The following is a 27,309-nucleotide window of genomic DNA, read 5'->3' on the forward strand; positions in this document are numbered from 1 at the left end:
CCCTTTTCAACCTCTCCCCAAAGCGTTGCCCGAAAGAGAGCATTGTCTTGCTGTAGCTGTCACAGGTCAAACCGAGCGGACTATAAGGAGATTTTTCTTGTTTTTTGCAGTTCTATTCCTGCTTCCTGCTCTCGTCTAACGTACAATATATATCAAGACATTAAGGAAGAAGCAAAGCGGAGATTTCATGCACCCACTCACTTCGTCCTACAACTTATACACGAGCTCAAATGTGGCTCAAACGCCAGAACCTGCAGCCCAGACTCTTTAAATGTACATTTCGTTGATGATTCTGGCCCAGTTAACCGTCCGATACTTTTTTAATCTTTTCCATTCCAACAACTCCGCGCTGTTCCAGGGTTGTTTTGGTCGTAAAATTTACTGAATGATGCGGGTGACCAGACCAGTGGCCACGGTCCTGCCGCCCTCACGGATGTTGAATCGCTGACCAGTCTCGATGGCGTTGGGGTTGGTCAGGGTGACGACCATCTCAACGTTGTCACCGGGCATGACCATCTTGCCAGAGGCGTCGGGAGTGCCCTCGGGGAAGGTCAGGTCGACAGACTCGTCAGAGGTTCGCAGGTAGAGCTGAGGTCGGTAGTGCTCGTGGAATCCAGTGTGGCGACCACCCTCCTCCTTGGTGAGGACGTAGAGGGAGGCGAGGAACTGCTTGTGTGACTTGACGGTGCCAGGCTTGCAGACGACCATACCACGGCGGACGTCCTCACGGCGGATACCACGGATGAGGAGACCAGAGTTGTCACCGGCCTGGGACTGCTCGCAGGACTTCTTGAAGGTCTCGATGTCGGTGACCTTGGTCTTGATGGGCTCGACACCCTTGCCGACAAGCTCGACTTCCTCATCACGCTTGAGGACACCGCGCTCGACACGTCCGGAAACAACGGTACCACGGCCAGAGATGGAGAAGACGTCCTCAACGGACATGAGGAAGGGCTTGTCGAGGTCACGCTCGGGGGTGGGGATCCACTCGTCGACGGCCTTGAGCAGCTCGTCGATCTTCTGCTCGCCAATCTCGGGCTTCTGGTTCTGGAGAGCCATCAGGGCGGAACCCATGATGACAGGGGTCTCGTCTCCCTCGAAGCCGTAGGTGTTGAGAAGCTCTCGCATCTCCATCTCGACGAGCTCAAGCATCTCGGGGTCGTCAATGGCATCGACCTTGTTGACAAAGACGACAATCTTCTGGACACCGACCTGACGGGCGAGCAGCAAGTGCTCACGGGTCTGGGGCATCTGACCATCGGAGGCAGCGACGACGATGATGGCACCGTCCATGTTGGCAGCACCAGTAATCATGTTCTTGATGTAATCGGCGTGGCCAGGGCAGTCGACGTGGGAGTAGTGGCGGTTCTCGGTTGAGTACTCGATGTGGGCGGTAGAAATGGTGATACCTCGCTTTCGCTCCTCGGGGGCCTTGTCAATGGCGCCATACTCAAGGAAGTTGGCCAGGCCCTTCTCGGCCTGCCTCTTGGTGATGGCAGCAGAGAGAGTGGTCTAGAAAAAGGTCAATATCATCTCGTCTGGGAGGGACTATCCGGCTTCGTTAAAAGGCTGCGAGGATGCGATTTACCTTTCCGTGATCGACGTGACCAATGGTACCTATAGCAGAGCCTGTGTCAGCACCAAGCCTCTCGCTGTAGTCCCGAGCCAAAGGGCGCCTTACCGATGTTGACGTGCGGCTTGGTTCGCTCGAAGACGGCGTATGTGCGAGCGATGTTGAGAGCACCAGCAGCGCTTCGGTTGTTCTTGAACGCAGCCTGCAGCGGGTTGATGCTGCCGCCCTTGAGCCCATGGCGGGCCGTCCGCAGGAACGGAGCAATGGATCTGAATGCCGTCGACATGATGTACCGCTGCTCTGAAATGCACAATGCCAGATCAAAAGGCGACACGAAGGAAGAAAAAAATATTGACGGTGGGGGAGGGGAAAAATGCACAGCGCCACATCAGGCGTTTCTGGGGTGCCAAATGCAGGACGAAATTTTTGTAGTAGCTCAACCAGCATCGAGATCTTTTGCGCGATGCTGATTGGACAGCAGCCTGTCGATAAAGTACGGGAAGCATCACGTGACAGGGGACTCTTCCTGGGGAGGATGCCTTTGAACGAATGATCCAAGTAGGCGCTATCTAGGTACGTATGTGCGAGAATTGATAAAGAATACAATACAATGGTATTCAAATTCATCTTATGCGTCACCTGTTGAAGCCCAGATTTCATCCACGATTCGGTATATGAACAGCTTCACAAGTTGCGTCTCTCCTCTGAAGCCCATCCTCCCAAAATGGCGCTCAACCGGCCAATCGGGCCCGCCAGGCGCCAACCGGCAGCCTCGGAGAATTAGTCCGGGCACGCCGTCCTCAACCAGGAAATGCCGTCTTCCGTGTCCAACAAAAACTTCCGCCTTTTGGGGGATATTTAACCTTTTGACCTCTCAACAACTCCCACCGCCAAAAGCTCATTCTCTCTCTTCATTCTGCAATCCTTCTAGCATCTTAAGTTCTTGTACATCCCCTAAGGGATTTCCTCATCCGCCAATTCATACCAATACATCCAGCTGCTCGACAGGCGGGGAAAGACAAATCTCAGCTCAGCTGCCGCAGCACAGGCTCAACCACACCTCCTTTGCACTCCTTTGTGAGAGTCACGCGCGGTTGATACAATGGACTCCCCATCACAACCCCAATACCAGGAGGACGGCAGTGGCCAGATCTCACTCAACTCATTCGGCTCCATCGTGGCCCAATTGTCTCAGTACGGGCAGAATGCGTCCAACAACCTCCAAAAGAGCTTCACCGACATGTCAATACACTCATGGCTGCGGCTCGTCATGATCGTCTGCACATACTTGCTGATACGGCCACACGTCATCAAGTACTCCACCAAATTCGCCGTCAAGAAGCTGGAAGAGCAGGAGGCAAAGGAAAAGGCGGACGCCCAGGAGGCGGTTGCCAAGATGTCGCCCAACGACCTTCGTGGCCTGAACAACTCAGCAGAATTCGACATTGATGCTGATGAAGGTGCTGATGGAACCAGCGCGGACTGGGGCTCCAAGGCGCGAGTCAGGCAGAGGAAGGTGATCAGAAAGCTCCTGGAAGCCGAGGAGAAGCGACGACTCGAGGAGGAAGAGTCTGACGAGGACATCCGGGATCTCTTGCAGTAAGCATTGCGCACGATCAGACTCGATGGGGCAGCAAAACGAGGTCGACGGTTGCTGGCCTGGCTTGTGCGTTTCCCGGCTGGTGGGCGGTTTTCTTCACGCACGTCGTGCTGCCCGGGCGTCTTGATGGAATAGTGTTAAAAGGGGCGAGCTGGTTGAATGTGGCCAAGGTGGCCTTATCTGCAAGACTTACAAAACATCTCTACCTAATTCACGCGCTACGATCTCATGAGGTGGTGCAATAATAAAGACGTATCTGATAGACTGAATCAGTATGCATACTTTGTACCCATTTTCGAAAGGAATCGTAGCTGTCATGAATTCTTGACCAAAGTGTTGATAGTAGTGTCTTGTTCCTATAGGCAATACCGAGGTTCGCCGAGTTCGGTAGGCCTGATTCGCCGCTACAGCGACAAGGTATGTAAGACGCAGTTGCAACGCTACATGTACAATATGGAGACTCCAGCCTCGACTGGCAGAAGTGCGCCTCCAAAAGAGCCTCACGAAAATGCCCCACCGCAGCACGTAGAGGAGAGCATGTGAGATGCACGCCAGCTGTATGCAGGCATGTAACTGGCGCGGCCTCGCCGTGATAGAGCAACTTGCTCTGCGATGACATGTCCTTCGACAAACAGGCTCAATCAACAGAACGGCCACAAGACTCGAATGCAGGTATCGAACGAGAGAAGCAGACGGTGCCGGTCATACATACACTTGATGTCGTAGCCTAAATCTACCCTGAACGTCACTTTACAAGGGCACAGGCGACTCGAACCTCAAGCGGGGAAGCACGACAGATGGGATAGGCCACCTGAACGTCGCGAGAATGCATCACCACTCGAGCTCTTCTAATGTACGAAGGGGCTAAAGAAGGGTGATCCAGTGGCGTGTTGTGTACCTGTAGCTGGCTTGGCACATGAGGATGTGGATGGGCGGCCCGCGGGCTTGAGGACGAGGAAACTTGGGCGATGCTGGCCCAGGTCTCAGTCTCACTGCTGTTAGCTGTAATACATACACACTCACAGCTGGTGAGGGGACCGACTACATGTACTACTAAACCTATCATCACCACTCATTCGGCTACATCTTGAGTTGTGTTTGACAATGCGTCGGATAAGGGAAATGCCCAGCCCTCCTCATCCAGAGACACTCAGTCACTCTCACGAGGCCCCATTACACAGCCTTGCAAGATCCACGCACTCATAGAAGCAGAAGCATCGACGTCAACGGCCATTTAGGCACCTCATCGCCGTTGCATAGGGCAAGGGTTGGGCATGAGTGGCAACAAGGGGCCAATCAGTCCTGGTCGGGCAGTCGAGTCCAACCATATTACAGCCACCACAGGCACAACTCCAGGGAAACAGGCGGCTGGTTATAGCACTCGGGGCCCCTCACAGCGGGCCGCCCAACTGCTAGAACGAAGACCCACCACGATGTCATTTGATGCCTCGGATCGTCTTAAAGCAGAGCATGGAACCTGGACCGCTGACGTCTGGGGGCTTTTCTGCCAAAAAAAAACATCCTGACCTTGTCCTTCACCATAAGCATCACTGTTTACTCTCCAGAGGCCGTTCCAGTGGCTTGTTGCGAGATCAACCGGCGGGCCTCTGCTATACCATTGAATCCTATACAGCCTACCAGGTATCGTCAAGCTCGACCACGGGTCCCTGCAGTTTGGCCTCTGGCCGTCCCATTAGCGGCGCGTCGCATTGACGCCCTGCTCCGGCATCCAAACAGAACCTGCGACAGTCCTCTTCGCGGGACAAGATCCAGAATTGATCGTCGAGCGACGGGGCAACATGAGCAATTCTCTCGATATACAGAACATGCTCCAGACGGGGTACTTCACCACGTCAAGGGCGAAGCATGGCTACTCGTGAGTACTGGGCTGACTCTGACTGCTGCCTGCGACCTCGTTTGGAACAAGATAATGACCGCGTTCATCCACACAGAGCATCGACCGGTTCTGCAATGAGCTCCATGCGCTCCTCCGAGTCCCCTGAGCCGCCGGTGTCTCGTCTCGCTCCTCGATACTACGACGACATCCCTTATCGACGCCGCTCATTCCTGCCCTCACCAACTGTCGAAGATGAAGTTGACTCGCTCGCAAAGGAGTTCCGTGGCCGCGTCGAGCTTGTTGCGGAGGAGGAGCCTCAGTCAAGGGGGGAAGTCGACCAGCAGCCGCTCATGCTAGAGGTCCACGAGTACAACCTCGAGCGGCGCTTCGTCATTGTACCGGGATCCTCCAAGTCGAGCACCTCAGAGAGCGGGGCTGAAGATGGCGCATCCAGAGAGAAGCTTCGCCAAGAGAAGGAAAAGAAGAAAGAGAAGAGGAAGGCGTCTGCGTCCACGTCGCCAGAAGCATATACCCGGACGAGCAACGAACCCGAAACGGTGGATCCCAATCGCCTGAATGGCACGGCACCAAAGCTGGAGAAACGAGGAAGCAGGCAAGAGTTGCCCAAGTTGGAGACGGACGTCAACGAGAAGAGGGTGCCGAGCCACCATCGGAGCAAATCTGCTGCTAGTGCGCCGCGCCCCGAGGAGTTTACTCAGGCGTATCGCAAATATGGCGAAGAATATCTTTCGCCGCAGGTCACCAAGCATGGGCCGAATGGCCGGGACAAGACTTACTATCATCCTCCCACCCAGAGCAGCGTCAGCCTGGGAGGGGCGGATGAGCAGAGGCGGGATGACGACAAGTATCATAGACGAAGCGCGACGGTCTCAATGGAAGGGCGACCAAACTCAAGCTTCGAACCGTTTCGGAAGTCTACGTCAAACGACCGCGTCAACGGGCCGCGGCCTCTGGACGGCACTCGACCTGCGCGAGATGACTTTAGAGAGGGGTCCTATTCGGCATATAGACCATCCCCCGTCGAGGGGTTGAGAGCTCCCTCTCCGTCCAAGTTCAAAGACCAGAATTCCCCGCGAGATGAAACTTTCGGTGCGTCTTACCGACGAGAACCTGTCATCGTCGACGACGACCCGGCGTCTGTTGCCTCGTCACGCAGAGGTGATGGCAAGAGTCAGCATTCCCGCTCTCCCTCCAGAGTCCCTACCATGCCGACCATGCCCGTCGAGCCGCCAGAGGACTGGGTTCCGAACCGCCGGCTTTCCACGACCTTTCCGATCAGCCGCGACAAAGCCTCACAGGGCAACCGAAGCCCCCCGGCGCTTAACCTTCCCTATCCAGACGACGATGATGCAATTGTTGCTTGGCCAGAGACTGAAGGGGACGCTGTGAGACAATCCCAAGCGACTAGCGCGTCATCCATCTTGATGCCCGCTATACCTCAAGTCGACGATGAGCTGATGGCGCCAGATGTCAGGTCTGTTAGATCACCAACTCCCAAGGATTCATCGGCGACGACGAAACCCTGGCAGCCGCCCCCGTTCGACCCAAGCAAATCTGGAGTGCGTCCAGACCTGACGGTTGGATCATACCGACGCTACTCTGAGACCAAAGGTCATGACAGGCAATCAGATCTACCAGATATTCCAGAATGCAAGCGCACGGAGCCGGTAGCTGGGAAGATGGACTGGCTCACGCTCCCCAGGACGGACTTCAATATCTGCCCGGACTGCTACGGTGCTGTCTTTGCAGATACACAGTTCCGAACTCACTTCCACCCAGTGTTACGGCCAACAGGCAGCCCGATCGCATGCGACTTCGGCTCATCCCCATGGTATAGGATTGCCTGGCTTCTCACGCTGAAGCACAGAGTGCCTGATCTGCAGTTGTTTCACTCTCTTGCAAACGTCATGCACGAGTCTCGCAACTATCCATGCCCCGTTGACCGAAAGGTAACGCGAGTCTGGTATACGGTTAAAGACCCCTACACCAGGCGGCCAATACCTGAGTTTGCGGTGTGCTACCAGTGCGCGAAGACGGTGGAAACGCTGTTTCCGAACCTGACCGGCGTTTTCATTCCCCTCGATCCTCGAGGTGAGCCCACCCGTAACGTTTGCTCTCTGCATTTCACACCCCAGAGAAAGCAATTTGTACTCTTCTTCGACGCTTTTGAAACTACGTCGGACAAGGGCTACGTGACCAACCGAAAGCCAGACATCGGCGATCTCTCCATGATGCTTACGCGATTGAGCACCCTTGATGAGTGCCGCGAAGACCGCCGCGTTAGCGATGGATACTGGTATGTCATGGAGTATCTGCCGGAGTTCACCGTTTGTGGGGAGTGCTACGAAGATGTGGTTCGACCTCTGCGCATGGAAGACAATGTCATAGCGCAAAACTTCTACCCGAAGCCCACAAAGCTTCCCATTGCGACATGCCAGCTCTACTCTCCTAGAATGAGAGAAGTCTTCAGGAGAGCCTGCAGGAACAAGGATCCCGAGTATTTGGAGGCAAAGGTTCGAGAGAGATTGAAGGTCGAAAAGGACATACACGCCAAGTTTGTCGACCTGGTAAGGGATAAACGAAGTGCACGGACGGATGAACAGATTGACAAGCTGAGCAGAGAATGGAAGAGATGGGAATGAAAGTGGACGGACAAAGATATCCCCCCTTGGTGCTCTTTCTATTCCAAGTTGCTTTTTTGGATATAAAATGCGCCCACCATGCATAGCGAGATTCATTATCTTACGCCGTGTATAGAGTGGCAACCAAGCATGCCATAGTAACGACGTGATATGATGACGATAGGTTATGATAATAATTGGAATCATGACGCTTTCGACTTACACGCATTCTCTCTTCGGACGAACAAATTGAAGGTTGTGACGACATCGCCGCTCGACAGGGCTTCCCTAGACTAAGTCCTAATAAGGAATAGTTCTAAATCACCCTTGGTTTTGCAATTCGAGACGGTCACGTGAAGCACAAATCAACTCGCTAAGGTACGTACCCCACCGCTTAGGGTCTCCGCCCACCAAATCCGTGGGAAGGAAAATTCAGTGAAATTTATCGCGGGTCCAGAAACTTTCCACCTCCCCATCGCCAATTTCGACGCCCTGCCCGACGACCACGGTACGTTGCGCCCTGGATAAAGAATCACGGCCTCTTCATCCTCTCGAGAGCAGTTGCTAACTCTTCATCCTTTCCACCATCAGGTCCCAGTCCTCCTTTCACAATGGCTTCGCGACCTACCGTCTCCATCATCGGCAAAGATGGTGCTCCCTCTGGAGCTACCCACACGATTCCCGCCGTCTTCGCCAGCCCTATCCGACCGGATATCGTGAAGCAGGTGCACACTGGCATGGCCAAGAACAAGCGCCAGCCTTATGCCGTCAGCGAGAAGGCTGGTCACCAGACCTCTGCCGAGTCTTGGGGAACTGGTGAGTTTCATGCATGATGGTCGTGGGAGGATTGGGAGTTGGCAATTTGCTATGGGAAGGTCGGGTGAAGCCGTGAAGATTTTTTTCCTCTTCTGGCACATCTCTCGCCGGACCGTGTTGAACTGCTCCTCTCAACACCACAGGGACACGATTCGCATTGAATCATTGCTGACTCGATTGTCCGTCTAGGTCGTGCTGTTGCCCGTATCCCCCGTGTCTCTGGTTCCGGTACCCACCGTGCTGGTCAGGCCGCCTTTGGTAACATGTGCCGATCTGGTCGCATGTTCGCCCCTACCAAGATCTGGCGCAAGTGGCACGTCAAGGTCAACCAGGGCCAGAAGTCAGTCACTTTCCTCTTCACACGAATTATTGGTTTTGGTTGGAGGGGGCCATGAGATAACTAACATTGGACCAAAATTCTAGGCGATATGCTACCTGCTCCGCCCTGGCTGCCTCTGCCTCCGCCCCTCTTCTGCTCGCCCGCGGTCACCAGGTCATGACCATCCCCGAGGTTCCCCTGGTTGTCGACTCTGCTCTCGTTGAGGGCAGCTCTGTCGCCCGCACCTCTGCCGCCCTCGCCCTCCTCAAGGCTGTCGGCGCCGGTGCCGACCTCGAGAAGGTCAAGGGCTCCAAGAAGCTCCGTGCCGGCAAGGGCAAGCTCCGTGGCCGCCGCCACCGCCAGCGCCGTGGTCCCCTGGTTGTCTACAACCCCGAGGTCGATGGCAAGGAGCTCGTCAAGGGCTTCCGCAACATCCCCGGTGTCGAGACCTCTCCCGTCTCTGCCCTCAACCTTCTCCAGCTCGCCCCTGGTGGTCACCTCGGCCGCTTCGTCATCTGGACCTCCGCCGCCTTCAAGGCCCTTGACGAGATCTACGGCAGCACCACCGTCCCCTCTGCCCACAAGAAGGACTTCCTCTTGCCTTCCAACGTTGTTTCCCAGGCCGACCTTACTCGTCTGATCAACAGCAGCGAAATCCAGAGCTCCCTCAACGCTCCCAAGGGCGACGCCGTGACCCGACGATCCGCCGTCCAGAAGAAGAACCCCCTGCGCAACAAGCAGGTTCTTCTGCGCCTGAACCCCTACGCGAAGGTCTTCGCTCAGGAGTCTCAGAAGAAGCAGGAGGCTTAAATTCTCTGACTTTCTGGGTGTGCAGCAAGTCAAAAACTGGGTTTCTTGGAGGAGGGTTTATATCATGGTTTCATATCGAGGCGTAACGGCTTCTGGAAGGTTGAGCTCTTTGAAATGAAAAGAACGAAAAGAGATTTGACTATTAACAGCGTGTGTCTTATAAGCAAAATGTGATTTCTACGAATCATCCTTTTGATGATTCTTTGCCAACTCTTTCCCTCCTCCAATTAGCCCGTGCTTGCTGTAACAGTACCGTCACAATGCATGATTGACAATGGGCGTTTTCTCCTCAGATATGTATCCTGTGACTCAATAGAAATCTATGCCACATCACCTTTGTAGTCTATGCAAAATCCCTGTCCCTTCTACTACTACGCCTCTCATGCAGCCAATGTCTCCTTGTCAGGCTCATAGTGGAAGCCAAGCTCGTCCAGCGTCTTGGCTCTGCATCCGTCGTCCTCAAACTTGATCTTGGCCTCAAAGCAGATGGAGCGTTCCCAAAAGAGCTCGCCATCCCATCGAGGCGGCTCCTTGCCGACACGCTTCGCCGTCTTCACCCAGTCATACAGCTCGTTTATATGCTTTCCGTCATCTCCCACCGCCGGATACACGTGCAAGGCCTCGCCTTGCCTCTTTTCCAACTCTCTACTCCAACGCCACATTTCATCGTCCGAGGGCAGCTCCAGATCGTTGGCCCATACGGCCGAGAAAAGCGCAGCTTGCGATTCCGCCAAATGCCACGGAACGGACTTCATGTTGAGCGCAGGGAAGACGAGCGTCGGGTGCTCGATGAGAAACAGGTGCTGATACAATCCGTGAACGCCGCGCCCAGAGGTGATGATCTTGTGGTTGAGCTCCTGGAGGAAAGGATAGCCAAACAGGAACCCTGTGCAGAAAACGATGTGGTCTATATCCCTCTCTACGCTTCCGTCTATGAAGCAAACGCCTTGCTGGTCCGGCAGAAAGTCGACTATCTCGGGGACCTCTTCGCATCCGATGTGGGAGAGTTTGTCGGGGGACGTTGCGTGTCTTACGGAAAGGAGCGTCTTGCCGGCGACTTGGTTGATTTGATATGCGACGTCAAGGCCGGAGGGTCCATTGCCGACGACGACGACTTTCTTGTCCCTGAAGCCGTCGTTTCTCCGGTACTGCTTTGAATGAGTGATGATGGAGGGGTGTGCTTTATTGAACTCTTGTATGTTTGCGATGGCCGGTATGTAAGGCACTGAATAATGCCCGTTTGCAACGACAACGGCATCATACGTCTCGCGGACGACCTCGTCGTCGTTCAGCGTCGACTTTGCTTCCACATGCCACTGATCCCTGCCATCCCGGGTCTCCAACTGTACCCGCGTCACCTCGTGGCAGAACTTGACGAGATGCCTCAGATCCTCAGCATACCGGACCAGATACTCCTGTATCTCCTCCCTCCTAGGGAACGCCCACGCATCGCTGGGAAACTCTCTGTCGTGGAACCTCATCAGCGACCCCGGGATGTTCGCATGCAGCCTCTCATACATGGGCGAAGGAAACACCGGAGCGTCCGCCCCGTCAGGCCATATCGCCGGCTCGGGGCCCCAGAAGGGATCCTGCTGCGGCACGGGCACCTCCTTGGGCGCGAGGCCGCTGTAGAGCCAGACGCCGCCGACCTCGCGCTGCTGCTCGAAGACGGTGATGGAGTCGACGGCGCCTTGGGCTCTGAGGTACCTGGCCGCGGCCAAGCCCGCCGGGCCCGCGCCGATGATGGCGACTTTCCTGACGCGGAAGCGCTGCTGCTGCTGCTGCTGCTGAGCTGGCACGGCTGCAGCGCTAGGCGTCGGGCGAGACCAGACGGAGCCCATTGGTGATGCGATTGGTTGCGACCCCTTGGGATGACGCAGGAGAAGGGCGGCCGGATATGCGTGTAATATAACGGCGCAGAGTATTGGATATGCCTACCCTACCCTAAGGCGCTACAGCACACAAGTGGCGATGCTGCTGAAGGATCGAGGGGGGGTGAGGTGATGCCCAAGGAAGCAGTGAATCAATCAGAGGGCATCTCTACGGGCTTTATACTCTAGACAGCATCAGGTCGTGAATACATGTACTGATAAGTCGCATGAGAACATGCCGAGCTCGGATGATGTCAGTAAACAACGGCCCAATGAATTGTCTTATTAGACTGAGTCGGGCGGCTAATCAAGGTGAGAATGTCTGTTTGGTGCTTCGAGTACTACCTACCTAGGTAGATACTAACTTGGTCGGTACCGATATGGCCTGTTTGGGCTCCAGTCACCTGCTTAGGTACATGTATGTAAGCGGCAAGCTGCACACCGCCTTCTACTTCCGGCTCTTCAGGCGTTTTCCTTCTAGAGCTTCAGAGGCTCCAGCAGGCTCAATCAAGCTCGCTCCAGCACCTCCACCCCTGCAACCCGTTGGATTTGTTGTCGCTGAGAGATTGGGCGAGCTGCAGCAGCCAAGGACGACCAGCGCAGTGACTTAAGGCGACGGAGAAAAAAAAAGTGACCTGCATATCATCGCGACCTGAGCTCAATCAACCATCGCCAACACATCAGAGGGGGGTACAAGCAGCAAGGAGCATCTACTTGTACTCCTTTTGGGCCGCATCTGAATCTTGCTCTTGTTTGCCTCGTCTTCTTCTTCTACCTACCTTACTTAACATGAATTTCTCTTATTCGCGGCAGAGCCCCTCCACTTCTGCTGTACACTGCTAGGTTGATGAACCGCGTGAAAGCGCCACCGTGAATGCCGTCAGCAATGGCATCGGACGAGATCCCTCCCAACCTGCTGCGCACCGCCGAAGCGACGCCCATCGCCAAGCTCAGCCCGGCCATAGCGGACGCGGCCGCGGTCGTGGTCGAGGGCGTCGTCACCGTGACCTGGCCGTACAGCACCGTCCGCAAGTCCGTCGCCTTCATCCTCGCCGAGCGCGACCCCCTGCACCGACGCGACAAGGGCCAGCTGCGAGTCGAGTTCGATGGCGCTGCCGGCAAGGCGCTTGCGGGCTCGGGCCTGGGAGGCGGCGACGAGGTGCGCCTGAGCTTGGACGGCGCCCGGTGGGAGGAGACCGAGGCATCGGTGCGGCGGCCAGGCATCCTGGAGTGGCAGCTGAGGTTCTCCAACCGCCTGCTGCTTAAGGTGCGGCGGGCGGACACCCACGAGGTCGACACTGTTGAGGTTGATGCCGCCGACGACGAGGGAGGTCATGAATCGCCAGAGCAGCTTCGGGAACCGAGTCCGACGCCGTCGATAGAGCTCGAGCACGACCTTTTTGCGACTCCCCTGCGGCAGACGCCGCTTTCTACGATACCGCAGAAGCGATTTGCATACGAGACGCTGGGAGCTGGGGAGTATGCCTCTCCGGCCTTCATCAAGCGGGCAAGGGTATCATACGGCTCGCTTTTCGAAGGTGGCTTTGACATCTTCGACGAAGAGGAGCCCGCCAAGAATAGCAAGAAGAAACGGAAGCCTCGGTTCAGCATGAATCCAAAATCCTGGAGATACACCAGTCGATCGCCTACGCCCGAAGCGGAGCAGGAGGAATCGGCCGAAGAGGACGAAGCTGAACCCAAGGCCCATGATGTCGAGGCGCCTGTAGCAGAAGAACACACGGCCAAGGAGGCTGAGACCGCTCACGAGCCACCAGTTTCCCAGCCGCAGCCGGTGATGGTGGACCAGGGATGCCAAACTAGAGAGTTGAGCTCCAGTCCCATCAGAGGTGTTCAAGTCATTGCCGAATCTAAATCAACCGGAATACTACTGCAGCCCACGCCGACTCACTCATGGAAACACGCGGATATAGATGACGTGCTGCAAGAGCCATCGCCCATCTCTTTCGACTTTGCAGCTTCTCACGATGTACACCCTCTGATGCACGAACCAGAGCCCCTGGGCCAACCTGGGACACATATGCCACACACCGGTTTCAATATGCCTATGGATCTAGACCCCAGCCTACAGCCACACGAAGCAGATGGGCAGCATCCCCATCGTGATGAGCCCACATACGATCTCGCGGCGACTGAAGCCCCTCCGCCTCCACTGCAGCAGCCTGGGGCTCACGATGCCCAATTGCACGGCTTGGCTTGGGCTGCCGAGGCGTTGGCGCCGGAGTATTCTGTGGTGCCACAACACAATGCACATGACTTCCCCCAGGGAAGCTTTGATCGATCATCTTATACACTGCGAGCTAGCCCCTCCGATGAAACGCACACGATTGTCTCATCCGTTCATCACGCTGTGGGAATGCACAACTATGTCCGGGCGGATGAAGCGCAAAGGGTGGCATCTTCCTCATTGGAGCAAGAGAACAGTGTGAAACCCAGCAACAGCTACCCCGAACGGTACGAAGACGATGCCGAGACCGCCACTGTGACTGCTACCCTTGGCAGAGAAAGTCGGTCGAGCCCTCCGCGCGAAGAGTCCAGCACGGACGAATCTGAGGAGGATGAAGACGAAGCCGCTCCTCATCGTTACTATGACTGGAACACTGGGCGGTGGCGGGAAGGATACCCCGAAGAAGAGGATGACGATCGACACTATGCTGCATACGACGCTGAAGAAGATGAAGAGGGAGAAGATGATGATGAAGAGGAGGGCGAGGACGACGATGAAGGCGACGACGACGGTCATTCGATCGCATCTGACGCCGAGTCCGGTTCTGAAGGGGAATCGGAGGAGGATGAGTCGGAGCCCCAAGGCTATCACCAAACCATGCAGCCGGTGCCACCGTCTCACAGACCATATCTTCAAGCCCCGAAGCCGGCTCCCGCCCCTCCAAGGGAGCCGATCTTTATCAGCCTTTTGTCGGACGATGAAGACGAGGCTGACAATGCGCCCGCGACTGCGCAGCCCACGCAGCCTACGCAGCCTACGCAGCCTAAGAAAGAGCCTAGCGAGGAACGCGTGCTTTACGACCACGATGATGTTCGTGAACAGCCAAGGGAAGAAGAAGACGAAGAAGACGAAATCCTTGACGAGCCTGTTGGAGAGGACTCCGACCAATACATCGACGAAGACGTTGAGGAAGACAGCGATGACAATATGGATGACAGTGGAGACGAAAGCATGGACGACAACCTAGAAGACGCCGGGGAGGAGCCTGGTGTGGAGGAAGTAACTGAGACCAAGATGGTGGCAACCGACACATCCTCCCGGAGATCCAGCCGAATAAGTCAGCTAGACGGCGCCGACGAGTACATTGCACCCCAACACGGAGAACTGGCTACGAACGAAATGCCTCCACCTGAAATGGACCATCCGAATTTGATCCTGTCTCCCAGAAAGCATCAGCAACATCCTGATGTGGCTGAAAATATTGCCCAGGTCCAGGATGAAGTGCCAAGGGCCCGTTCTCCATCAGAAAGTAGGGATCGAAGGCAAGACGAATCTGTGGGTGTCCATGCCCTCGACAATGAAGAAACTCCAAACGCTGTGATGCGCGATACCTCGACACATCGATCGCCGGAGCCTCTCTTCATCAAAACAACATCTATCGTAATAGAGGAGAGGGATGAGTTATTGGCTTCTGAGCAAAAGTCAGTGCAAGAGCAAGAGCAGCCTGCGGAGTCACTCGAGGCTGAGGATTCGACGCCGGCTGTGGAGCCCTCTATTCACGCACCGGATGAGCCTACAGAAATAACTGATGCGGTCGAGACTCTAGCACAGCAGCTCACCGACAACGACGACATGGTTATGGACGATGTCACCTCGAAGACTCCCGAAATCCAGCGGTCTGCCGTGGGGGTGGAGGTGGAGGTAGAGGTTATTGCGATTGAGCAAGATGTCGAGATGGAGGATGATGTGCAAAACCAGCTTAGAGAGGAGGCCGAGGCTGTTCCGAAAGAGGAGAACACTCAAGCAGCTACAGAAGTGGCCTCGAAAGCCACCGAGGAACCTAGAGAGGCTGCACCGTCATCACCTCTGGACACTCAGAGAGAGCCATCTCACACGGTGCCTGTGGCCATTTCAACCTCAGAGGAGCAGGAAATCGCAGAGCAGCTACCTACTCCACTGGAAACACAGCAAGAAGATGTCAAGGAGGATCACGGTGCCGCTGACAAAGCCCGCCGGGAGGTACCGCCGAATGAGAAGGAGACGGAACAGAGTATCGACGAAGATGCCGAAGAGGAGTACGAGGATGCGGACGAAGGCGCCCACGAAGGAGCGGACAAAGGTTTTGAGGATGCGAGGGAAGGAGAAGATGACGATGACGACCTTGCCATCGAGCAACAACTCATTTCCGACTTCCAGCATTATGCCAGCCCCCTGAAGGCGCGCGATGCTGAAGGCGCTGGCCAGGCACCGTTGCAAGTACCCGAAACAATCGCGGAAATTGAAGAGAGCCCACAAAGTCCACAAATCCAACAGCAGGACACTCAACAAGATAGCCCGCAGAGCCAACACAGCCACCACGGCCATCATCACACGGAGCACTGCTCACACGACCACAGTCCTCGGAGGGCAGGAACAGAGATGTCGATAACATTGCAATCTCTTCGGAGCCACTGTCGTGCTAAGAGAATGTCCAGTGGCAGCGTCGATAGTTTGTCCACCGACCCCAGCGTCTTGCTGGCGAAGGGCTCCCCTACCATGGCACATCGTCAGTGTCTTCTTGGGGAGGGTGACTCGCTCCCTCAGCGATCGCCACGGTCGCCTCGGACGTCGCCTCGGAACAAGGCTGAGAGCTCGGATCCCAGCGTTGCGCTTGCTAGATCCTCGCCCCGCGGGTCTGTATCGCCAAAGGAAGCTGAGGCGACGCCCTCGCTGCGCGCAAGACGCGGTGCCAGGGGCTCCGATGCGAGCATTATACTGGCACAGTCCTTTTCGACTCCCCCGGAACGCAGCCCCGCCAGCCCAACCAGATCGTTCAGAGCTGGTCCACGCAAGTCTGAGAAGCCGGATTTGAGTGTTCAACTCGCGACAGCCAGCTTCAGCAGGGACGCTCAACAACCACCGCAGCATCAAGAGGACCACGCAGCGAATGAGGATGTGCTGGATGGAACTCACGACGGCTCAGCAAGTGTTCGTCGTGATGCTACACCAGAGCAAACGGTGGCAGGAGGGCACAACCTGAGGTCACCCAGAAAACCCGCCGCCTCATCCTCCTTCAAGGCGCCCTCGGTTGCCAGCTCCTTTGCTGAAGACGGGAACGTGGCGACCCTGAAGCTGCAGCTGCTGAAGGTCCTTAGAACGAAACTTCCCGACTGCCTGCCGCTCAAATCCCTGCGCACCTCGTTGACCAAGACGGCCGATATATTAGCCGTAGCAACGCTCACTCCGCGGCAACCCTACCGCCCGAAACACGGGCCCCGAGACTACATGCTGGAGCTCCATCTGACCGACCCCTCAGTGGCGCCCACGAGCGTCAACGTCGCGCACATCTTCCGGCCGCATCAGGCGTCCCTGCCGACGGTCCAGGCGGGCGACGTCGTGCTGCTGCGTCGCGTCCAGGTGGTGTCGATGCAGGGCAGGGGATTCGGCGTCAGGGCAGGAGAAGCCTCGGCATGGGCCGTCTTTGAGAAGGGCGACGAGGAGATGCTGCCGCAGATCAAGGGCCCGCCTGTCGAGGTGTCGGACGAGGAGATTGAGTACGTGCAGGGGCTGAGGAGGTGGTGGGGTCTTCAGGATGAGAAGGCGTTGGCGAAGATTGAAAAGGCCAATCAGAAGATGCTGCAGGCTGTCAAGGATGACGCGAAGTGAAGGGCCGACGATATCGGACCATGGCAAGGGAGTGATTGGAGAAGAATCTGATGTTGAGGAGGTCATAATGGAAGGCGTGCGTCGGAGCTGATCTTAGTCTCCCATTTTTGTGTGTGACAGAGCTCTTCTGGAGCGGTTATCGTCAGATATGGGAAAAGGGGGGAGGGGGAAGGATGGGTTACGACTTGACGAACTATACCACATGTAAGACTACTGAGTACGGATACCATCTATTATACGGGATGCGGAGGGGTTTACTACTGCTACTGCTACTACTGCTACTACTACTACTAGCTACCGGCCCTTGGGTTATGGCGGGGAAAGCGCGGACAGGCAGGTAGGAAGATACTGCAAGCATAGGATTTAGAGCTCTACGGTACCAAACCGAAACATTGCTTTCTTTTGTTCCCCTTACTGTTTACGTTTCCGTAATCTAGTTAACCTCGTACAGAGAGCATATCGTGGTTGCTGCCATGTCCAGGAGAGACAAGGGGCCGATTTGCAATTAGCATGACTACATAATGGCCTTCCTCACGACGAGCCCTAAAAGCTCCTGCTCATCGCCGCAGCCCCTTCAAGGACAAAGTAATATGCTGTCCCAGCAAGGAATAGCTCACCAGCAGACATGATCTGATCTCGAGGATAAGTGGGTTACAGATCTAAAGATTCGATGGGTACGGGAGTTTGCGGGGTTCTCGTTCGAAGTTAAAGGGCTCTCCCTATGGACGAAAAAGAAGGCTTGCTGCGGGCCGGAGGAGGAAAGCCAGCATCCTGAACGAAGTGGTTGCCGAGGCGAAAGATAAGATGGATTGGTATGTATGTCAGAGATCATGGTTGAGGTACTTACTTGTCAGTGGGCTTGTGCGGGATAGCCAGCCATTTTGCCCTCGGATTTGGCTTGTGATTTGGGGATGTTGCTGAGTGATATTGCTTGTGGTTTGAAGATTCGGCCTGTGATTCTGCTTGTGATTCTGCTTGTGATATTGAGGGGAAGTATCTTTGCCGAGATGGTCCATCCTACCTAGCCTCGAGATCTCATATATTGGTATCCAATATGAGAACAAGTACGTGTACAACATATCCCGGAGGGAGGGAGGTCTGGGGCCGATGCCGGCATGGCTTGAGCCATTGACGAGCAAGTCGAATGCAAGACACTGCAAGCGGAGTAGCAAATAGTCTTGGAGACGAATGGCTTTGCTGCGGAATGTCGTCCATGAAACGTAAGACGGGATGAGAGCTGACTGTTCCATCTGTTGGGCTCGACGCTATTGTTAGTCGATTGTGGGGGACGAGTTCATGGCCAGCCGAAGACTCCCGGTAGTGGTTTGCTAGTCGAAGCTAATGCGGACGAGGCTGTTGGCCGTGGCTGGAGGCTTGCTGCCGTAGTCTGGGTCTGATGTAAACAGAAAAAAGTCAATTGAGCCCTTGGACGCAGCTTCAGTGCTTGAGTTTCGTGTTCCGTTCATGGCTTCGTCCATTGTGCTGCAGGGAAATCGTAAAGGAGAAGATGCACAGCCTCTTTGCGAGAGACGATGGGGTGCGCAGGATAATTTGCAGCAGCAGGCACATGATCCTACCGGCCGCCGTTTGGTCCACCGTAGGCCTTCCGCTTACACTCACATGGCCAAGATGCCTCCCGGGGGATGCATGTAGACGGACGTGCCAAGTACAGGTACATGAATGAGAAAAGGGTCCATCGCCCGAACACACATTGCAACCTAACGGGCTCGATATCAAGTCTGTGAGGGTCGAAATAGAAAGGCAAGAAAAAGAAACGGAGGCCATAGCGGGGCCGTGCGAGTCTGTCATGTAAAATAACGAAGCAGGCTCAATAAACAAGTTTCAACACACGGGTGCCTGGACGGAGCTGGAGGGTTGGAATTACCTAAGACTCCATCGGCGGTGCCATTTTTCATATCGGCTGTCCCGTCCCACCGGGCCTTTGGTATGTATAACCCCAAAAGGTGAGATACCGGAGGAGCTGTGGTGGCTGTAAGTGGTTGTTTTCAAGGAGCCCCGCGTTGTGTTGCACGTCGAGAGGATGAGTGTAAGGATGTTAGTACTTTGTAAGACCACGATGCAGTATATGGGCTTCGCTTCAGGCAAATGTAGAAATCCCTGGCCAATAATTGTATGCATATCCGCGTTCGCACATCAACTGCCTAACGTCTTTTGATGATAAAAAGACGAGAAGTAGCTTTACACGGCACACTAGACAGCTGCCGGGCGTTAATGGTCGTATTAGTTGCAGCAAATGCGAACAATCGATGGACCGCCGGCCCCGATTGCAGGCTCCATCAATGGCTCCGGCAAGCCCCATCAATGGCATGCAGGGACCCCTGGCTTGGTGGGCGGAGGATTTCGGAAGAGGTCGGGGCGTGGAAGCGCGTGCAGCAAAGGTGATGCTTCATGTGTGTCAACTGCAGAGGTCAGGAGTATCAGCTGAAGCACCAGGAAGAGTATCTGATACAGACGCGCAGAGCAGTTGGCCCCTGGTCGTGGTAAGGTAGCACTGCCGGGATGAGTGAGGCTGGTGGATGGCAGGTAATCTGAAAAGCTCGTCATCCCTCAAATCACTAGCCTAACAAGAGCTGTGCAGCTGAGCATCATGTGAAGGTGCCGTCCGCGGCAGCTCGAGCCGCCGCTTTGACGCAGAAAGGAGAGCTGCACGGAGTTCAAACGATTCTGTATGTGGTACTTTGTAGATGCCGGCCAAACGAAACAACACGCGCCAGATGGTCCGTAAGCACACGGCGCTCATGATGGCCTCAGCAGGCCTCGAGCCTCTCTTTCAAAAGCGACCGGCCCGGTTCCGGATGCAGCCCGGTCAAGCCCTCGATTCGCGATTTCCGAGCCCAACAAGAAGCGATGGATGCAAGGCAGGTTGGGCAGAAAGACGGGACGCGGAAATGAGCCCTTGCTGCTCCTTTTGAACCCCTGTTCGGATTAGGTTCTGCTTGTGTTGTTTGCCTTTGCTTTGTCTGCTGAACTGAAGGTAATCGAGAAGAAAGTGGTGGAGATGCAGAAAAAGTGTGTACAGGTACAGCCGCCGTATTACTCGTGAAGTGGAAGAAAAAGGACGCCGAGAAGAAGAGGATGGGTGGGGCTTCTGCGGCAACGTTGCTGATTGGTCAGCCCTGACCTAGTCGTGTGGAAGGTGCCGCCACGAGGCACCTGTTCTTGCCGTTTTTCTGTGCAGGAAGGAACAAGTGCCGTGACCTGCACCTTGACTTGTAAGTTGTGCGCTGAAAACGGCAGCAGCTCCTGCCCGATGCCTTATCTCTGCTATCACGCTCGTGGTCTGTTCTTGCTTCTGTATCTCTTCACTTTGATTTCAAATCTCTCCACGACATTCGAATCAGTCCATTATCCCTTATTTCCAGCGCAAAGCACCTGAGCAGACCAGCCGACACCACAGAAAAGAAGAAGACAGTCAGGCAAGCAGGCTAGCGATCGTGTCTCTCCACCCCTGCGGATCCCGGAGACCTGGCGCCGGCTAATGCAGCTTGGGGAAAGAAACGCTCCAGTTGGCGCATCCCCTGCCACAGACCGGAGCGACACGGAGCCTGACGAACGAACTGAGGTTTGGCAAGGTTGGACGGGTCCATGCGCGCAAGAGTCCCTCCGGCGAACGGATTGGCCAGACAGAGACCGTCCAGCTTATTCGCAATGCGCATCGCACACACACGTTTGAAGATGCTAGCAGACACTACCTAACATACAACGAGACCCCGTACCACGCGGAGTTACCTTACCTACCTTAGGGCTTTGTGCAAGCTTCGAACAACAGGATCCCGACCCAGGAACGGGGTAGAGGCCGGTATCTATCCCTCCAGGATCGCCCAACAACAACGCCATCCGACTCTAGTCGTTTAGAAATATAATACAAATACTCGTCCAAACCCTCTGGAAACTTGTTTGCGCCCTTGATCGAATCGATCATTCTGTCCAGCCATCCCATCTCTTCGCCTATACAGCCAGCCTCCTTTGGCTTCGATCCTTCATCTCCCTCGCCCGCTCTGCCGCTACCGGTTGCGACTCTCCGTCATATTTACTTCGTGTATTGCTAGGACCTGCGCGGAAGGACTAGCACGAGACGCCCTCATTCTTAGTCTCCCCCCTGCGAACAAGCCTCACCGGTAAGTACGGAGCGCGCTCAGCACCTTTTCTTTGGCCTAATTTCTGTTCTCGTTCCTCTGGCTCTTGGTTTGCTGTCCCTTTGATTTGCCTTGTCGGTGCTTTTCTTATTCCGCACCTCGTGCAGCTCCAGCGTCGTCCGTGCCCGGCCCGCTGTGCGCAAATGTACCGGTACCTCATCAAAATCCTCTCTTACCAGGTATTACTGCACCATTGTCTGCACGTTTCACCTTTTCTTCTGTCTGCCAATCTTTGGGCTCTCTTTCTTTGCATCTTTCCTTTGCCCCCTGGCTGCAGGCCCCTTCCCCCTTTTGCTTCTGCTTCACACTTGTTTTCCCCTTCCACGGCCGTTTTGTCGTCTCGTGATGCCCACGCAGAGATTGGCCTCCACTGCCCTCTGAAACGATTCCGAGTCTGCCCTGACCCCAAAGCACTTCAGCTTCACGTCCCCTTCCACCCCCCTTAGCTCTACCTAGTCCTGTCATGGGTCACCAGTCGTTAGTTTTGGCATCACGTCTTGCGAGCAGTCCTCGTGGAGGGCTGGGGTTGTTATTGAGAAACCGCAACCCCATGCTCCGCAGGGGCCTGACGTCCATAGCTGCCGCTGCTATTAAACCATTGGCATCCGCGCCTACATCTGCCTCTGTCTCTGCTTTGAAACCAGTGTCTTCTTCTATTACACCACATACAAGCAGTGACTCGGGTAGTCATCCTGCACCGTCCTCTTCTTGCCCTTCCTCAGCTTCGTTGCTGAACAATATCCTAGCTCTGCGTCCCCCACCAATGGCGTCGAGTGCCCGCAGTGCCGACAGCTCAGATATCCCTACCCCACGATCAACTTCACCTTCGCCGTCCCTAGCTTCGGCCCGGTCATCCCACCGATCCTCGCGCACCTCCGCGTCTCGCATTTCCATTTCCAGTCGTAGGCTGACCGATTTTAACCCGATGTCTTCAGTCGACGTCTTAGCCATTGAGGAGGCCATGAAGTTGGCGTCCCTTGATCAGCACCGAGGCTACGCTCAAGACCACTATTCCGAGGTTAAGCAAGACCGCGAGACCGCGCCAATGGAAGAATCCGAGGCATCCGGCCATCATGTTATTCGAGAGCCATTGTGGAATAAAGGTACGGTTAATCGCACTGCGCCCTGTACTACTTTTGGCTACTCTTCTCTGTACTCCTTTTGGTTACTCTTACCTTGAGTACCTTACCCTTACCCATATACTACCTTTTACAACCTTTACTCTAGCTCCTGCTCCAGCTCCTCCTTTATCCCTCTTTACCCCACCGCAAGCATTCGCTAACTTACCGTTTCCATCATGAAAGGCCTCTCATTTACTCCCGAGCAGCGTATTGCAAAGAACCTCACTGGTCTCCTGCCCCACGCCATGGAGAGCCTCGAGACTCAGTGTGCCAGGGCCATGAAGATGATCCAGAGCCGCCAGACAAACGTAGACAAGTACCTATATCTGTCCACCGTTAAGGGGCAGAACGTGGATCTCTTCTACCGCCTGCTCATGGACAACATCCGCGAGTTGATGCCCCTTGTCTACACCCCCACCATCGGTGACGTCTGTCTGCAATACTCCACCCTCTACACCCGACCCGAAGCCCTGTACATCTCGATCAAGCAGCGAAAGTCCATCCGGACCATGCTTCGCAACTGGCCCGGCCCCGAGCCCGAGATCTGCGTCGTCACCGATGGATCTCGAATCTTGGGACTGGGCGACCTTGGCGTCAATGGTGTTGGCATTTCGGTAAGTTCAACACTGCTCGTTCCGTGTAAGTCATCGTGAGTTCGTCGACTGACGCTGCCGCAGATCGGCAAACTGGCCCTGTATACAGCAGCCGCCGGCATTCACCCCGCCAAGACTCTGCCCATCGTCTTGGATACGGGCACCAACAATGAGAGCAACCTCCGCGATCCCTTCTACCTTGGCCTGCGCCAGAAGCGAGTCCCCATCGATGTTCAGCAGGACTTCATGGACGAGTTCATGGATGCCGTCAAGGATGTATATCCCAATATGGTCGTCCAATTTGAGGACTTTGACAGTGAAAAGGCCTTCAACTATCTGGACCGATACAGGCACAATTACAGAGCCTTCAATGACGATATCCAGGGTACCGGTGCCGTCGTTCTTGCTGGGTGAGTAGATCGCGTGGTGTCGAAATGCAGTTCGTCTTCGTCGGTATCGTTTTGCTAACGTTCGGTGTAGATATATCAACGCCGTCAACCTTTCGGGTGTCCCCTTGGCAGAGCAGCGACTCGTCTTCATGGGCGCTGGCTCGGCGGGCGTGGGCGTCGCCAAGCAGCTCGTCGAGTATTATACCCGAAGAGGTTTGTCGGAGAAGGAGGCGCGTGACAAGTTCTACCTGGTCGACACCAAGGGTCTGGTCACGATGGATCGCGGTGACAGGCTTGCCGAGCACAAGAAGTATTTTGCTCGGACTGACAACGCCGGCCACCAATTCCGTACCCTAGAAGAAGTCATTGAGTATGTCAAGCCCAGCGCTCTTGTCGGTCTCGCTGCCACCTTTGGTATCTTCACCGAGTCAATCATCCGAGCTCTCAAGGCCTCTGTGGATGCTGGCGGTCTAGGACGCCGACCCATCCTCTTCCCTCTCAGCAATCCTCTCACCAAGGCCGAGTGTACTTTTGAGCAAGCCGTGCAGTGGACCGACGGGTCCGTCGTCTTTGCCTCGGGTTCTCCCTTCTCCTCTTTCACGCTCAAGATAGGCGGTGAGGCGGGCGATATCACCTATCACCCCAACCAGGGAAACAATGTGTACGTCTTCCCTGGTCTGGGTCTGGGTGCCATTCTCGCCAAGGCAACCCGCATCACCGATGAGATGGTGTACACCTCTGCTGCGGCGCTTGCTGGCTCTCTCAATGCCGAGGAAGTCCACATGGGCTTGATCTACCCCAAGATCGACCGAGTGCGCGATGCTAGCATCACGGTCGCCCGTGAGGTGATGAAGGCGGCGCGTCGTGACGGCGTATCCGAGCTTCCGGAGTCCCTCTGGGTTGAGTGGGAAGAGTGGGGAGACGTTGCTTTGACAAACTACATCAAGCGACGTGTATACAATCCCACTTCCTTCGAGGCCAGCGCCCGGCTGTAAATGCACTTGACGTGAAGGAGCCAAAGAGAGGGATGAGAGAAGCCTGTCGACAGGGACGGCAAGGCTAGTATTAATGCCCAGGGAAGTGACGCTTGCCACAATTGCGATGGGAGAAGATTGCGTATATGTATATGCAGGACGGCGTTTAGGGTTCAAAACTTGGGGGTTTGCCGCTTGGCTTTGGCTGGAGGGCCTCTTCGGTTATTCATAGCTTCTTGTATAGTCTTGGATAGATCTTATCCATCTCGTTTCTTCTTTCAAACTGTTTGTGCAATAGAGATGATGCACAGAGATGAATCGCCTCCTGAGTCGAGCCCTCGGGTGATTTTGGATGCTTTGGCCACATCACTCAAGTATGGTCATGAACCGTTCCTCGTGGTAATGCCTCTGATTTGGCTGACAGGCCGCACAAGAGACCAACATGCTAAGACTGATGGGGTGGGTAACTTGTGCCAGAAACTCGTTGCGCGTGTGATCCCTGGTGTTTCAATGGCTGAAGATTCGCCAACCGTAGGTAGCTGTATGAGTGCCCAGTCAACCAGCTCCCCCTCAATCGCACACTCGGTCGTGCGGATATATGCAGCAAGCAAAGACGCATGAGACGTGATATGCCATGAAACAAGTCAACATCAAGGGATGAAATGGCGTTGCTGTGTAGAAGGAGGGGAAATAAGCACTCGAAGCTCGAACTGTCTGCATCGATGCATGGCGAGCTGTACATGTGAAGTTATAAAACTCGGAAGGCCGGTTAACGCCACCGAGGAAGCTCGGAAGGCCGAGTCTCGATCGCGGCGACCGAACGGAGAACAGGCTCGGTTCATCTTTAACCCTCTCTTGCCTCTGTTCCAACGATTTGACCCTTTATGTCATTAGGTAGACACTGGGAATTCCTTTTTCCGTGCCGCGAGCGATTGTACGAGTACTCGTATTTTTGTGTGTCCGCGGGCCCGCGCCCCCGAGGCCCCGACGGTGCCGAGTCACAACTCCCGGGCACAGCGAAGCCACAAATTGGGCAAAGCAGCCCAAGCTGTATCCATCCTGCGCATTCGTCGTCCTCATCATTACCTCCTCTGAGGAAACAGTATCATAGAGGAGCTGGAATTGCGCCTCTCTGCACTGGGAAGGCTGTGAATTTCGTCTTTGCAACAGATAGGAAAAGGGTAATCATTGCGGACGGCCTCCCGAAGCAGCGGAGGATCCACCCTCCGCGGTTTGTCCCGCCATGGCCCACACATCGCCGATGCGCTCGCCCAACATGTGCGAGGAGGGACGCGGCGGCCAAAGAAGGGTCAGGAGGGCATCAGAAATTAGGTCAGATAGGATGTGGGTAAATACGTCTCTGCTTCATCTGTCTTGCAACAGGATATGATGAGTCGGATATTTCCGCAACGTTTCCAGCACGGCTTGCAGCAATCTGACACTATCGACAGCATTCGCACAACGAGGCGCCGCTTTCGGTGCGCCTGCCAGCGTATCGTATCGGGAACAGGGTAACAGGGCAAGGCTCTCCTGCGTCTCGATGAAGAATTAATTGCCGACGGTGACGGGCTAGCATCAAGACGATTGGCACCGTGCTTGCCGGTGGATATTGCGCCTTCGTTATTCCCGTTGGCGTAGGGAGCACGCAGTGCTACAAGCGCAGTTGGTTAATTAATATAGCTCGGGCAGGCGGGGCTTGTCTTGTGTCGACAAGATGCAGAAGACCCAACTTTTTGCTCAAGCCAAGAGTCATAACCGTTGCCTTTGGCGAATGACATGCTGCCTGGCGGTGAACGCCGTCAACTCCGTTCATCTGGCTGGCTTGCTGAATGCTTTAAAAGCGGACCGGCGTTCCTCGTGCCATCTCTCGTGAGAGGATGGAACAGAAGTGGCTGTAGGACTAACTTGCAAAGGTCACTAGTAGTGATATTAAACCTGGAAGCCACGAGACGGAGACGGCTTGGCAAAGCAGGCTGATGAAGGGTACTGTGAACCATCGTATTCCTCTTGATGGCATTGCCAGCATACGCAGATATGTTCGTAGACTCCTCCTTGGCATCTGCATGGGTGACAAGCCAAGCCGCAGTGCACTTGCAGGCGAGCATCGTGTCAAGGGGCTGACCTTGTCGTTGCAGAACTTGATGAAGAAACTGAGAAAAGGAGGCTAGCCATCGTCGATCCTGCGCAAGTGCTCCATAGCCCAGGGAGGGAAAATGGCGGCTCCACATGAACCATAGAAGACGCTTAGTTTTGGAAAGAATACCGACGTGCTTTGCATCGGATTGATATTTTCACGCACCTCGGGTAGCGGTAGGGCGAGATTGCAAGAGAAAGAAAATGATGAAGAGCGGGAGTTGTGGAAGATCATCACCAGCTGGAGAGGAATGATTCGGGAATGTTACCTAATACAACCTAGGTGGGAAGGAGCAATGGGCGTCAAGCGCATCACAACTGCTGGTTTCAAGGTTGGTGTTGACGTAGGGTGGACTTCGAGATACCGCTGAGCTATCACAAAACCTTCCTGACCAGCAACGTTCCTCGCAATATGCTGGTAGCGAGGAAGTATCGCTTCAAACTGCAGGTACCTCCGGGTACTTTGAGCGCCTGCCGTGTCAAAATACTGAACTCGGTTCTGTGACATCAGCCGCCATTTCACTACGCACCAGTGCTCAAATGCCTGAACCTCAACGTATCGATCTTCATGGGCTTGTTCAGCGATAGCCTGATATATTGCGAAAGAAACGGTCCTCATACTTCCAAGCCATCGCTATGCCGAT

The 27,309-nt window shown here is 55.1% G+C and overlaps 7 protein-coding genes across 7 annotated transcripts; 5 read left to right on the forward strand and 2 right to left on the reverse strand.

The window, feature by feature from the left end:
* Positions 1 to 102: 102 nt before the first annotated feature.
* On the reverse strand, positions 103 to 1,946 carry BBK36DRAFT_1134770 (translation elongation factor precursor, mitochondrial). Its single transcript, XM_024892416.1, has 3 exons — positions 1,682 to 1,946; positions 1,589 to 1,617; positions 103 to 1,512 (listed from the first exon to the last, which is right to left on the reverse strand). Exons 1-3 carry the CDS (start codon positions 1,857 to 1,859, stop codon positions 379 to 381), a joined length of 1,341 nt encoding a protein of 446 aa, XP_024751254.1. The 5' UTR covers positions 1,860 to 1,946; the 3' UTR covers positions 103 to 378.
* Positions 1,947 to 2,675: 729 nt separating this feature from the next.
* Positions 2,676 to 3,176, forward strand: BBK36DRAFT_1114137 (DUF1531-domain-containing protein; the record flags this gene model as incomplete). The annotated part of the gene is made up of 1 exon (XM_024889992.1): positions 2,676 to 3,176. One exon carries the CDS (start codon positions 2,676 to 2,678, stop codon positions 3,174 to 3,176), a length of 501 nt encoding a protein of 166 aa, XP_024751255.1.
* Positions 3,177 to 4,972: 1,796 nt separating this feature from the next.
* BBK36DRAFT_1194321 (hypothetical protein) lies at positions 4,973 to 7,680 on the forward strand (the record flags this gene model as incomplete). The annotated part of the gene is made up of 4 exons (XM_024896850.1): positions 4,973 to 5,049; positions 5,126 to 6,058; positions 6,188 to 6,272; positions 6,330 to 7,680. 4 exons carry the CDS (start codon positions 4,973 to 4,975, stop codon positions 7,671 to 7,673), a joined length of 2,439 nt encoding a protein of 812 aa, XP_024751256.1. The 3' UTR covers positions 7,674 to 7,680.
* A 583-nt stretch (positions 7,681 to 8,263) lies between these two features.
* Positions 8,264 to 9,597, forward strand: BBK36DRAFT_1157615 (hypothetical protein; the record flags this gene model as incomplete). The annotated part of the gene is made up of 3 exons (XM_024894023.1): positions 8,264 to 8,468; positions 8,658 to 8,808; positions 8,892 to 9,597. The coding sequence occupies 3 exons, from the start codon at positions 8,264 to 8,266 to the stop codon at positions 9,595 to 9,597; spliced, it is 1,062 nt and encodes a 353-aa protein (XP_024751257.1).
* A 380-nt stretch (positions 9,598 to 9,977) lies between these two features.
* BBK36DRAFT_1114275 (FAD/NAD(P)-binding domain-containing protein) lies at positions 9,978 to 11,438 on the reverse strand (the record flags this gene model as incomplete). Its single annotated transcript, XM_024890008.1, has 1 exon — positions 9,978 to 11,438. The coding sequence occupies one exon, from the start codon at positions 11,436 to 11,438 to the stop codon at positions 9,978 to 9,980; it is 1,461 nt and encodes a 486-aa protein (XP_024751258.1).
* A 916-nt stretch (positions 11,439 to 12,354) lies between these two features.
* BBK36DRAFT_1114653 (hypothetical protein) lies at positions 12,355 to 17,298 on the forward strand (the record flags this gene model as incomplete). The annotated part of the gene is made up of 3 exons (XM_024890054.1): positions 12,355 to 15,093; positions 15,181 to 15,909; positions 15,970 to 17,298. 3 exons carry the CDS (start codon positions 12,355 to 12,357, stop codon positions 17,296 to 17,298), a joined length of 4,797 nt encoding a protein of 1,598 aa, XP_024751259.1.
* Positions 17,299 to 22,416: 5,118 nt separating this feature from the next.
* BBK36DRAFT_1114236 (malate dehydrogenase) lies at positions 22,417 to 24,553 on the forward strand (the record flags this gene model as incomplete). Its single annotated transcript, XM_024890003.1, has 4 exons — positions 22,417 to 22,558; positions 22,760 to 23,190; positions 23,254 to 23,579; positions 23,650 to 24,553. The coding sequence occupies 4 exons, from the start codon at positions 22,417 to 22,419 to the stop codon at positions 24,551 to 24,553; spliced, it is 1,803 nt and encodes a 600-aa protein (XP_024751260.1).
* Positions 24,554 to 27,309: the final 2,756 nt, after the last annotated feature.

The sequence above is a fragment of the Trichoderma citrinoviride genome (genome assembly GCF_003025115.1).
Source record: "Trichoderma citrinoviride strain TUCIM 6016 unplaced genomic scaffold BBK36scaffold_4, whole genome shotgun sequence".
Classification (NCBI taxonomy): Eukaryota; Fungi; Ascomycota; class Sordariomycetes; order Hypocreales; family Hypocreaceae; genus Trichoderma; species Trichoderma citrinoviride.